Below are 14,319 nucleotides of genomic sequence, written 5' to 3'. Positions count from 1 at the left end.
AGGAGATGCAATGCGCATTCAATCCCTGGATTGGGAAGACCCCCTGGAGAAGGGAAAGTCAACCCACTCTAGTATTCTTGCCTGGAAAATTCCATTGACAGAGGAGCCTGGCATGCTACAATCCAAGAGGATCTCAAAGTAGTCAATCAAGACTTAGCAACTGATCACACACACACACACAGACACACAGAGCACTGCCAACCTATTTTTCATATCTCTATTAAAATTAAACTTCAGAACTCGAAATACATTATGAGTATTCCTCTGTCAATATTGTACAGCATGATATTCCAAGGACTTTTAATGAATGGATGTTTTTAAATGAGGAAAAAGATGAGGCCACAAGGTGTTTATTTTTTTGCTTGTTTGAGTTTTGAAGATCGGTCTGCTCCATGGACCATACTGCCAAAGAAAAAAGTTTCATGAAATTATGCTATGATACTTGGCTGCATTTAATTTAAAAAAAAGTCTTCTCATATCGCATACTACAGCCTATAACTTTCCCAACAAAATTTTCCTATGTGAACCAACTGCCTTGATAACAGAACACAAATCTCATAGGACTATGGCAGGACTTTGCGAGAAAGTAAACTGTTGCCTCCCTCTGAATCCAATCACACCCTGAATGCGCTGTATAAAAATAAACCAAGGTCATCATTATTCCTTCTCACTGTGATTTGGCTTGCCTTCAAATTACATACTCTGTATATCTGAAATAACTGCACCGCCTCCATTAACTGAGTTTGACATCACTTTAATCAATGTATCTTTTCAGAATGAAAGGCAGAAATGTCAAATTCCTACGATTATAAACTCCTTTAACTCTCTAATCTGCATTAAGTAAAAGCTTGTCTTTGAGAAATAATATATACTTTAAAGAAATATAACTAGCATCAGTTTTCTTTTAAAATGGAAGGGGTAAAACAGATTCAACCACAACAAATCTCTTCATACAGAGATGATTTCCATGAAATGTTCAAAGCTTAAGTCTGCAAGTGCTTCACTTATATTGGCTCCTCCCAAGTCCTACCTGATTTTGAATTCATAATTTTGTATTACTTCTCCAAAAAGAGTCCCCTTCCTTCAATTGTTCAACCTCAGGCCCCATAAAACCTACGTCTGCTTCTTCCTTCATGGTTTGTGATGTTTTGTCATTACTCTTGTCAGTATCTATTCAAATGATGAATATTTAAATAGAAAATAAAACATATAAACAGAAAATTTGGAATATATATATATAAAACTCAATCGCTTTGCTATATAACAACCTAACAGAGCATTGTCAATTAACAATACTTAAAAAAAAAGAGCTTAAAAAAAGAAAGTTATCTTTATAGAAAAGTTAATTTCCAATTAATTTTCAAGGTCTCTCTTAGGTAACTCAGTACTCTGTGATTTAAATGTGTATGTGTGTTTATATAAAAATACAGAGTCACACCAAAATATCATGTTTCTTGCATTTGCAATGCAAGAAAAAATGGTTTAATGAAAAATATGATAAATCATTTTTAATAAGTTAGGGAAATATTACAGCAGAAAGTGGAAGGGTAAGGAAAGTTTGGGAAATCACTTTGTTTTATTTTTGTGATAAAACCATGATGAAAGATAATAAAATAGAATTAAAAAATCTTGACTTTTCCAGAGAACAAAGATTTTAATCTCTTTTATTAAACCACCCAAGTGGTTAAGAACTTTACGATTTGTTTCACATGTAGCAAATGACTTGGCCTACAAAGATTTCAAATGAATACTTTAGGACTAAAGAGGAAGTTGTATTAATATCTCTGTCCAAATTATGAATTTATATTTCAGTACTGTTTAGCTAGAGTAGTGTCAACCAACACCTCTCTTCCTTAAATAACAAATTTGCACAGAACATTTTGTGGTCTTTCTTTAAATTTAGAATAACAATTATAATGATATTTTCTACTGTATTTTCCGTACTGCTATACCACATAAGAGACACAGAGGTCTTCTTATTAAGAAGTATATTATTTATTTAGATCAGCAATCTCTTTTTCATAGTTAAGATGCCCTTAAAAGACTCTGCAAATGAAATTGTAAAAGATGATATTATTAGACTTTAAGAAAATTTGCCTCATTTAAAAAATTCTAAAGAAATATATGATGTGCAATCAATTATTTGAATGATTCTTTGCAAAACAGTATTTAAGTAATTCTAAAAGTAAGCAACACTTATGTTAATACAGTGCTATTCTCTATTAATTGGTAACTATTTTGGTTAAAACTCAACCAAGTGTACTCAAGTTTTTCATACCAACGCAATTTAAAAAACTGGATTCAAATGCCAATACATTCAAAGAGTAGTATGTTGCCAGCTAATAAAGGTTAATGTATAATGTATCTTTGTGAATATCTTCATTTTCTCTTAAGAAATTCATTGCCATTTAGCCTAAGTATTACCTGATCATTTCAAAATGTACTATAATAAAGTCCTACAGGGCTTGTCCAAAAAGGTTAGCTTTCTTCAAATTCTGATTGAGAATTTAAAAAGTCATTCAAATATCTATGACAAAGCAGATGGTTTGTTTATCTTGCTCCATGTCAAAATTAAAATTCTGCTACTGTCCCTAAATTGCTCTATATACTGGTTTATGGTTTTAATTTTGTAGCTATATCAATTGATCAAGTGATGAATATGTGTGTATTACAAAGAACAAACATATGCTTTGTATTTTTGTAATATCTGTAAATTGAATGGCTTTTCAGTCAGAAATCAGTTCTTATATCTGTCAAAGAAATTTATAAAGGAAATTATATAACAATGATTTACTACAAAATCCAGTAGCATCTTTTGTTAATCAATAAATGCACAATGTTGATTTCTTTCCACAATTTTTTCTCAGAGGTGAAACTTCTCTTGTGACTCTTTTCCCAGAAGTTTTGAATAGTTACTTATTTAGAGAGATTTCACTTCTTTCATTCTTAATTATAGACCCTCATATCTATTTCAGAATGACTATAATCCACAAGTCAAAGTCAGGTAAATAAAAAGATAATCTTCATCCACCTCTTTGGGACACACTGTACTCCTCATATATTATTTGTATATATTATTTTTACTGTTGTGACATGGTCAGTTTTTACATTTTTTATTAATCATTTTTACTTTCTTAAACAAAAAGGTTGGAGTTTATATAAAAAAGTCAAACTAAAAAGTTTTACTGAAAAGCTAGGTCATCATAGACATGAAACAACACTGTGACTTGAATGCAAATAATGATTAGAAGCCCCTCACGTTTTTCTGTCGTTTTCTTAATAAAAGTACCTGGTAATTTGATAGCAGAGATCATACCATCATTTGAAATGATTTTTAATGACATGCTACAGAAGAGAACATTCAAAATACTAAATGTAGTATGAGAAGGGAAATTTTAAATTAAATATTTATCAATACTTTTCTCAACCTCCATTTATCCATCACAAATCATTTTATTCTTTATCTTCCCCCCATAATAAGCCACATAAAACTTTTCTAACCTTGAGGCATCCACATGGCATTCCCACAGAGCAATTAGTTCATTGAGAATATATGTCAGTTCAGTACTCCACATGTAACTATTACTAAATACAAAAATATCAAACTATCATGATAATAACTCATATACACAAACTATTTAACAGCAATTTAAATCGTTTGTTACAAATACTCCAAGCCAGTTATGCATATTCTATTACTGTAGTAGTTTCTTAAATAAGAAAGATGTGTCTTTTGCAAAAGAAAAAGCTTAAATTCTAACTCATTTATATTGAAAAGTTTTCCCAGTGAGAAGCATGTACACCTGCACATATATATGTGTAATATATATACATATATATAACATTTATGCTTAATCACAATCCACTATAATAAGTTTAAATCAATCTGCCTAATCAGTGAGCTTGCCACAAACTAAAAGTTATGCCACAGTAAAAAATATTTTTAGTTATTTTGTACTTACAACAGTCCTCTACTTCTTCCCACCAAAGCATTTGGAAAAAAGAAGTCTATATCAAGGCAGCGATAAAAATCTTGGTAAATTTTCTCTCAACTTTATTGCTTCAGTAGGTTTAGGAGTGATGAGAAACCAATCAACTTCAGCAGCCTTTAAAAAAGAAGACTTCAGTTGTTTTTTTTTCCCCCTATTTGTATTCTCTGAAGCTAATTGCCTCCAAGATCTGAGTCCTGTAAGGGGAAAGTGAGTGATCCCAACACTGAGTGAGTCAACATAGTAACTGATGCCAGGATTCTGTAGAGGCCCCTGGATATTTTGAATTCCAGGACCTGCGCAGAAGCAAGTGACCCGCCTTTTCTCTCAAGTTGGTTTTCCATAATAGGGCTGCCCATGGCCACTACATATAAGGTTGTGCTTCCAGCATGGCAAGTCCTGTGAATTCAAATAGTGTTCAACTGTGTTCTCATTAATATCTAAACCAGAATAGCCCAGGAGATATAGTATTTGCTCTCAAAGCCTTCTTAACATAAAAACTCTTCAGTACACAACTGTAACAAGACTTTCTGAAATTTCTATGCACATTTCCAGAATATCAGAGCAGAAAATTCTGATCCAGATTAGCCTTATAAATGCCTTTGCTTTTTTTTCTTTTTTTTAACTTTCTCAATAGCACTAAAACTTTCACTCCACTGAATAAGAAGAAAATGCCCAGAATAATCTATGCATTTGTTATGTATCCACTGTCTACCAAACTTAATTTCTACCCTGGGGATCCAATCAAAAGTCATATATTGATGATGCCAGCAGTCTGAATAAGAGAAGAAACAGCAGAATGAAGCAGCTGAGCTCTGAAGGCAGAATGTGTATAGCTCTCATGGGAAAGGCTTCTGCTAAAATAAAGAGCACTTTTAAGAATGAAGTGAAGAAATCCGCCTGAAATGCTCAATTTTTGTATAGCTGATGATAAAAGGTTTTTTTGTCACTAACGAATTACTCTTTCTTCAGTTTGCTTGCTGAGATTTATTTAAAACACCATCCTCTTAGACACTGAGTTAATGATCAACTATGTAATGATTCTCAGAAGTTTTCTGTATTAAATGAACACAACTGTAACACACCGCTCAACATGTTTCTAAACTATTCTTTGCCAAGAGAAGGCTTCTTTATCTTTCTTATTTTTATTTTTAATGCAATAGGTGAGCCCAATATTTATAGAAAATACTGGTAACACATTTGAGAAAGATTTCTTCTGCAATTAAAATAATCTCTGCTAAAATTATTTGTTTGAGTGTTTTTATAGCACCATTTGTTAAAGTGACAGACTCATTTTTCTATGTCAAGCATTCAATTGCTTGGCACAGAAATAAATTGTAGATAAAAATAGGGAAAAAAACCTGACATATGGGAGTCAGACTATGATGTTTACTTTAATAGTGAGTTATACGTTTTATATTTTGGAATATCATAATATTACCAATCTCCTCAATAAAATCTGTATGAAATAAAACACAAGCTCTGATTTTAATTTGGGGGTAACTGTACTTAAATTACTATCATCCAAAGTAGATTTAAAATTTTCTCTATAGGTCACCTCATCTCTTTAGTGTGGTTGTCTAAATATGTATATAACAAACAATTTTGTGAAATATGCTAAGAGAAATGTTTTGGGAGTTACATGGCTCCACATCTGCATGTTGCATTCCCTGTCCTATGCAATGGCATGCAATACTGCTCAGGATATAAGCTCCTTTACACCTTGTATCATGAGTTCCCTGTAGATATAAATCCACATTTCAGCCAAGGTACATGTACAGTTTATCAGGATTTGTAAAGTGTAGTCCATGAAGCAGCAGCATCAACATCATGTAGGAACATTTTAGAAATGAGAATGCACATGAAACCTGAAAAATGAAAAAAACTCTGGGAGTAGGACACAGTACTCTGTGTTTGACAGGTGAGCTAATTCATGGCCAGTTTTGAAAAACCCTGAAATGTATGTTTCCAAAACAACTCTGGCTCCAAATATACCCCAAACTTGTCTTGGTTAATATCTAAAGCAATATCCAAAGTACCAAACACTAATAGATCTGAATGCCCTTAGATACATCTTGTCTTTCAGCCTTAGTCAATAATCAGAATTTGTTGGGCACCTGTAATAAATTTTACACTAATGTAGAATACTCATACTTCTCTTAAGGTTTTATAATCTAGGTGAGAAGATACACTCAATATAACTGGAAAAAATGAAAGGTACATAAAATAAAATTTGACCTAAATACAGTGAACTCTAATTCAGATCTTGTCATTACTTTCCAGTGGTCACTTACATCTCTCACTCAGTCCCTACAATAAATAACTACACTGGACAGCTTTTAGGAGCATCATTACAAAAATGACTGCTCAAGGAATTTGCTCAAGTTCCCATTGTTAATAACTGGCAGAGCAGAACTTTTCAAAAACATATTTTAACTTTTTATTTTGAAATAATGATAGATTCACAGAAATTTTCAAAGAAAGTATAGAGAGGTTCCATAAACTCTTCACTCATTTCCCCCCAGCAATTGTATTTAAGATAACTATAACACAATATCAAAACTAGGAAATTGACATTGATATACTGTATATATTTCTGTCATTTTATTATGTATGGAGATTTGTGTAACCACACCTCAATCACAATACAGAGCCATTCTATCAGCACAGAAATCTTCCTTTATAGTCACACCAAACACCATCCTCCAGTAGCCTGGTACCTACTAATTTGTTCTCCATCAATATAATTTTGTCATTTCAAGAATGTTAGATAAAAGCAATCATTCAGCATGTGATCATCTGAGATTAGTGTTTTTCACTTAGCATAGTCTCCTAGGGATCCATTCAAGTTGTTATCTGCACCAAAAACCTGTTTACTTTTATTACTGCATACTATTCCATTTCATGGATATATTATAGTCTGTTCAGGCACTCATTCACTGTAGGCCATTTTGGTTATTTCCAGTTTTAGGTTACTACAAAAAAACCTGCCAAAGAATCAACTATATATATTTTTTCATTTATCTGGATTAATGCCCAGAAGTAAAGTTGCTGGGTCATATGGTAAATACATATTTAGCTTTTAAAAAGAAACTACCAAAATGTTCTCTTGAGGATTTGTACCATTTTATATATCTGCCAGCAATGTGAGTGATCCAGTTTCTCCATATTTTTCTTGGTATTGTCATATATACATATATATGTATGTATATTTATATATATACACACGCACACACGATATTATATATATATTTTTGTCTTAAGCAAGTAGAGATATATCACGGCAGTCTTAATTTTAATTGTCTGAATGGTTACTAACACTGAACATTTCTTTTTCTTGTTATTATTTTCCATCTGAATATACTTTTCAGTGAAATGTCTGTCCATATCTTTTGCTCATTTTCCAACTGGATACTTTGGTTGTAACTGCTAAATTTTCAGTAATCTTTATATACTCTAGACATGAGTCCTTTGTTAGATATGTGTTTTACAAATATATTCTCCCAGTATGCAGCTCATCTTTTCATTTTTTAATAGGGTAATTCCAAAGCAAAAGTTTTAACTTTTTTAAAAAATTTCAATTTATTGAATTTTTTCTTGCATGGTGCTTTTGGTATCTTGCTCAAGAACTCTTCATCAAGTTTTAACTCATGAAAATTTTCTCTTAATTTTTCTTTTTGTAATATAATTCTGTACTTACATTTAAATAGATTTTATTTGTTAAATTTTATTGATTGATTTTTAGCCACTCTGCACCACTTACAGGATTTTAGTTCCCCAACAAGGGACTGAAACTGGGTTCACGGGCAGTGGAAGTTCAGAGTCCTAACCACTAGACTGCCAAGGGAATTCCCTTAGAATTAAATTTAAGTTCATTTTTGTATACAATGTAAGGTTTCTTTTTTTTTTTTTTGCTTACAGATTTCAATTACCTCAATGCCATTTGTGGAAAAACCACCTTTCCCCTGAATAATTTTTGTACCTTTATCAAAAACCACCTGGGCACATTTGTGTGGATCTACTTCTGGCATTGCGCCTCTGTCCTACTGATTTATGTGTCTATCTCTCTTCCAATACCATACTGCCTTAATTACTGTAGCTATATGATTAAGCATTAGCAGAGTTATTTATCCCATTATGTTATTCTTTTTAAAAATTATTTTACACATTCAAGGTCCTGTGTCTTAACATAAAGATTTTACACAAATAGCTCTACGGCTCTGACAATAAAATATCTTCCTTAATTTTGACAGGGGTTGCATTAAATAGATCAATTTGGATAAATTCCATTTCTGTCATGTTGAGTCTTATAATCCATTGACACAGTATATACTTCCAATATTTAGGTCATCTTTAATTTATTTTGTCATACTGTGCTTTCTAATAGTGCTTTGTATTGTGATCATATTGTTTCTTTCCTATGTCTATAATAATATCACTATCTGTTATGCATGTGATTTCACAAAAAAAGAGAAAAGAACACAGGTTCCCAAAGTATTATTTTGAAAAAGAAACACATTAAAATACAGAATTTTACTTTATCAAAAGCACAAAGCACCCACTTCTGGACATATAACAAGACAAAACTGTAATTCAAAAAGATACATACACCTCCATGTTCATAGCAGCTCTATTCACAATAGCCAAGACATAGAAGCAACCTAAATGTCCACTGAAGATGAATGGGTAAAGAAGATGTGGTACATATAGACAAAGGACTACTACTCAGTCATAAAAAATAATGAAATAATGCCATGTGCAGCAACAAGGATGCAACTAGAGATTATCATACTAGTAAAGTAAGTCAGAAAGACAAATACGATATGATATCCTTAAATGTGGAATCTAAAATATGACACAAAAGAACCTGTCTAGGAAAGAGAAAGAGAATCACAGACATAGAGAACAGACTGGTGGTTGCCAAGGGGTAGGGGGTTGAGGAGGAATGGCCTGGGTTGGGGTTAGCACATGTAAGCTTTTATATATGGGATGAATAAACAACATAGTACAGAGAACTATACTCAGTATCCTATGATAAACTATAATGGAAGAAAATATTTTTTAAAAGATGTATAGACATATATATACATACATGTATATGTATAACTGAGCCACTTTGGTGTACAGCAGAAATTAACACAGCATTGTAAATCAACTATATTCCAATTAAACAAAAATGTGCAAAGCATACTTCGATTACATTGAAGGCTTATATTAACATGTTTTTAAATTACTTTCTATAGTCTGCAGTTTAATCTTTAATTTATTTTTATTTTTAAAATTTTTATTGGAGAATAGTTGATTTACAATGTCATGTTAGTTTCAGATGTAGAGCAAAATGACTCAGTTATACATATACATATATCCATTTATTTTAAGATTATTTTCCCATTAAGGACATTACATAGTGTTGAGAAGAGTTCCATGTGCTATACAGTACGTTCTTAGCCTACAGTTTTAAGATACATGTTGTAAAATGAAGACTGGTTCTTGCTTACATTTTAATACTAACCAGTAATCCCTCTATCATAAAATGGGTAGACTATTATTTAGAAAGAGCTGATTAGGGTAAACTTAAAAGTAACAAGGAGTGAATTCTCAAGAAATTGAAAACCTTAATGGCAGCATTTTATATTAATTGTTAGGGGTCTGAATCATTTCCCCCACTTATGTAATTATCTAAGATAATTGTAAGCACTATGACTAGTAGAGCTTCAAAGGATAAACAAGCTGGGAATAAACAGGTATGATAACTAAGATTGTTATACAAAGTTCACAAATTTATTTATTTGGGGAAAAAACATTTCTGGGCTATTTCCCTTCTCCACAATGATCTATATTGGTTGAAATGTTATATATTCTATAATGGCATATATTCATAGGTGATTTTTAAAAAATCTATCTTTAAATAAAGCCAATGGAGAAATGTGTTGGTTATGGGAAGTTTATCGGCACTGAGGCCAGAAAAAAGAAGGCAGATATGATTCAGACAATTTGGTGCTTGTTCATATGTACACAAAAGCTTGCTGGTATTTTGATAGGAATTGCATTAGAACTATAGATTAACTGCAGGTAAAATGACATATACACTCTGTTATAGTCCTTAGTCCATGAACACAGTGTTTATACCATTTAGTTCTTTGTTTTATTTTTTTTAAGTTTACAGCATATAGATCCTGTATATGTTTGTTATGTTCATAAATATCCCTTTAGGAGTTATTTTAAGATGTTATATTTTAAATTTTGATTTATAGTATTTCACTTCTTGTATATAGAAACATAATTGATCTTGTATGTTGATCTTGTATCTGAGACGTTGCTGGACTAATTATTTCTATGAGTAATTTTGTGGAATCCCTGGGATGTTTTACATAGTCTATCATAACATCTGCAAATAGGGACAATTTTAACTCTTCTATCCTGGTATTTTAAGCTTTTTAATATACTTTTTAGCATTTTTGTGCTGGCTAGAATTTCCACTACTACAAAAGCAGCAGGAATGAAAGCAAGTATCTTTGCCTTGATCCTGCTAAGAAAAAAGGATTTAAAATCTTTCACCATTATTATGATGTTGGCTATAGAATTTTCATAGATGTGCTGTATCAAGCTGAAAACCTCTATTTCCAGTTTTCTAAGGTTTTATTTTTTTAATCATGAATGGGTGTGGAATTTTGTCTGACTTTTCTTTCTTTGTGTCAGTTGATAAAATCATGCTATCATTCTTTTTTAGCTAGTTATTATGATATACCAAATTTTGTTAAGAATTTTTGTCTCTATATCCATGGAGGACATTGGTCTGTAGTCTTCTTTTTTTCTTATTGTACTGTGTTTGTCTGGTTTTGGAATCAGATTTTTTCTTGCCTCATAAAATGTGCCTCTTCTTCTATTTGCTGGACACTGACAGTTTTCTTTAATCGCATGAAAGATGTCACATCATTTTCTTTTGGATTCTATGGCTTCTCATAAGAAATTCTGTCATTTCATTTCTTTTGGCCTATAGATAAAGTGTCCTTTTTCTTTCACTGCTTTCAAGGTGTTTTTTTCCCCCCCTTTATCATTAGTTTTCAGAAGTTTGACTATAATGAGTGTAGGCATAGATCTCTGGGTCTCTCAGCTTCTTGAATCTGTAGGAGTTTGTCTTTTGCCAAATTAGGCTATTTTTAAGTCATTATTTTTTCAAGCTACTGTTCAGCAACACTTTCTTTTTTCTCTCCTTTCAAGACTCTAGTGACATGCATCATAGATCTTTTATTATAACCCCACAAGGTCACTAAGGATCTGTTCATTTTTTTTTTGTCAGTCTATATTCTTTCTTGTGCATACTGGGTAATTACTATTTGTTCTATCTTCCTGTTCACAGATTTTGCCCTCTGTCCCTTCCAATCTGCTACTAAGACCATCAATTTAATTTTATTTTGGTTACTTTTCAGTTCTAAAATTTCATTTGGTTCTATATATCTTCCATTTCTTGCTGAGACTTTCTAGTTTTTATTTGTTGCAAGCAAGTTTGTAATTGCTTATTGAACCATTTAAAAAAATAATGGCTGCTTTAATATCCTTGGCAAATAATCCTATCACCTATGTCATTTCAGCTTAGGTGACTGTTGTCTTTTTTCATTCAAGTTGAGATTTTCCTTTTTCATGGTTTGATGAACGCTTTTAAATGGAAGCTTGGAAATTAAGGGTATTATGATGTCAGACTCTAGATCTTATTTAAACCTTCAGTTTTAGCTAGCCTTTCCTGGCAATGCTTTGGAGGAGGGTGGAAAGGGGATTGCTCCCTTGTTACTACCAGGTAGGGTTGGAAGTCCAGATTTCCCACTCAATCTATGTTGACACCTGAGATTACTTCTCTCTCTGCGTGTGTGCAATTTATACTGATCTGACAATATTTTAATTCCCATTGAAACAGTAAATGGATATCTGGAGCCTTGTGAATTCATTCTTAAATATTCAGAATTTTTCCAATGGACAAAAAAGAGTTAAAACTTGGAAAACTCAAAGCATATCTTAACTGATACTTCCTTAGGCAATGAACTCTATGACACTTGCAACATGATTTGATTTTAGAGATTGGTACTATACAGTGATGCTATCTATAGAGTCAAGACAAAGGGCCTTTACCAACTGATTGAAAGTGAAAGTCACTCAGTCTGACTCTTTGCAACCCCATGGACTATACAGCCCATGGAATTCTCCAGGCCAGAATACTGGAGTGGGTAGCCTTTCCCTTCTCCAGGGGATCTTCCCAACCCAGGGATTGAACCCAGGTCTCCTGCATTGCAGGCCGATTCTTTACCACCTGAATCACAAGAATACTGGAGTGAGTAGCCTATCCCTTCTCCAGGGGGTTTTCCTGACCCAGGAATAGAACCAGAGTCTCCTGCATTGCAGGCGGATTCTTTACCAACTGAGCTATCAAGTATATGCAAAAGTTATTTATATGTATTGCAAAAATAACGGATGCCTAACTCATGTACTGATTCTCAAACAGTTTAGGAGGTAAATACATAGGAATTAATGAAGGTGTTTTAAGATTTATGAATAAAGGAAAGTTATTATGAGTACAAAGAAATTAAATGCATTGATGTCAGAGAACTGAGGATCAGTCCCAAGATGTCATGGTTCCATCTTTTATACTATATCAGTCAAGGTCCTGGCAAGAAACAGGCAGAAACAAAAGCATTAGCAGAAAATGATTTGTAATAACCATGGACAGAGCTGTAAGCAGAATGATGAGAACAAATAAAAGATGGTGAGTCATTCAGATGACAGTAAAAGTGGGAACTCGTTTCCACCTCCTGGTCTGATGGGTCAGAGTGATGGAATAATGTTGTCAGAATAGTAGCAGATACAAACAATCACCAGCAGGGGTTTAGTGAGGCACACAGAAAGTGGAGAATAAATACTTGAAACTCCTTTTCCACCTGCTGTCTGATATCGTGGTGATACACAGTTTGCTGATGGAGTGCAGGAGGCCGTGGTGATGGAGATGAAGAGCTAAGCTTCCCAGGACAGAGTAAGGCAGAGAATGTTGCTAAGTGGATGTGGTACTGGGGAATGGAGTCATTGATACAAGTGAAGACTGATCAGCACATGGGCTCAGCCCTACAGTATCAGTCTTGGAAGGATACTCAGTACTAATATGATATCGTAGAGGAAAATATGATAAAGGATGAACATATCCTTTGCACACTAGCTCTTGCCTCATTTTTCAACTGCATTATACCTCTCTGAATTCCACTGAAGTGATCTCAGGTCCTTTTCTACCACTGTATCTCAAATTATTTCAAAAGTTCACCATAAATGTTCTCCTTGCATGGTACTTTTCTCCTTTGCTGCACATATAATAAGTAAACTGGATATATATTTAATATGTGAATTACACGCTGGAGTGCAAACTCTATCAAAAGAGGAAGTTGTGAGCTGCTTCATTTCCATTGCCTATCATTTTTTTATGTATATACTATTGCCTCTGCTTGCAATTTCCTTATCTTTGATCCCTTGTCTGTGTATTGTATGTTTTCTTATCCTTCTGGGCTTTGTTGAAGTTTACCTTCTCTATGAAGATATTTTGAGCTTCCCCTTGGTCTCATTTGTAGTTAGGTCTAATTACATGAATGCACTTTTCTACTCAACTGTAATGTTAAGGACTTAATGTTCTTAATGTTAAGGACTGGTTACTATTTATTTAGGTTTATATCAGTTCTCAAAAGTGTATTGAGGTTAATAGGAGGTCAATAATATCACTTGGAAAACAAAAAAAAGGAAAGGCATGAGGGAGGAAGAGGGGAATGTACATTGCAGATAATTATAATACTCAAAATTAAAGACTGACTCCTTTCAGGGTGGCACACCAAATCAGTTTTCAAGTATATGTTAGAAATGATTCTGAATCTTGCACTGTGGGATGACTGCAGTATCAAATACTCATTTAAAGCAATGGCACTGAGGGACTTTGCAGGTGATTCAGTGGCTGGGATTCTGCAATCCTAATGCAGGGGGTCTGAGTTTGATCCCTGGTCAGGAAACTAGATGCCACATACTGCAACTGAAAGTTCACATGCCACAATAAAGATCCCACACGCATCACAACTAAGACCCGGTGAAGACAAATACATAAATAAATAAATATAGAAAAACAATAGCATTGAGCTGCAGAATGGATATGCATTTATTTATCAAACATTTCTTAGAGCCAGAGTATCTACATTAAGGCTGTAAGGTAATAACTCTAGGTCCCTGCCTTCAAGGGGACTATGCTTTAAGTGTATTAAAAGAAAATTTTAAATTGTAATCTATGTGTTAATTAATGAACTCAAATAAGTTT

General features: G+C 33.1%; 1 protein-coding gene across 2 annotated transcripts in view; it reads right to left on the bottom strand.

The window, feature by feature from the left end:
- Positions 1–4,226, bottom strand: part of DMD (dystrophin) — a 2,147,259-nt gene extending 2,143,033 nt beyond the window's left edge. For both annotated transcript variants that reach the window (XM_081564318.1, XM_081564319.1), the window contains exon 1: positions 3,963–4,226. In XM_081564318.1, the coding sequence (XP_081420444.1) occupies positions 3,963–3,993 (31 nt within the window). In that variant the 5' untranslated portion in view covers positions 3,994–4,226. The remainder of the gene's footprint in view (positions 1–3,962) is intronic.
- Between the last annotated feature and the right edge of the window lie 10,093 nt (positions 4,227–14,319).

This window comes from Giraffa tippelskirchi, chromosome X (genome assembly GCF_054371585.1).
Source record: "Giraffa tippelskirchi isolate mGirTip1 chromosome X, T2T-mGirTip1v1.2.pri, whole genome shotgun sequence".
NCBI lineage: Eukaryota > Metazoa > Chordata > Mammalia > Artiodactyla > Giraffidae > Giraffa > Giraffa tippelskirchi.
This window is presented reverse-complemented; position numbering and strand designations above follow the sequence as displayed.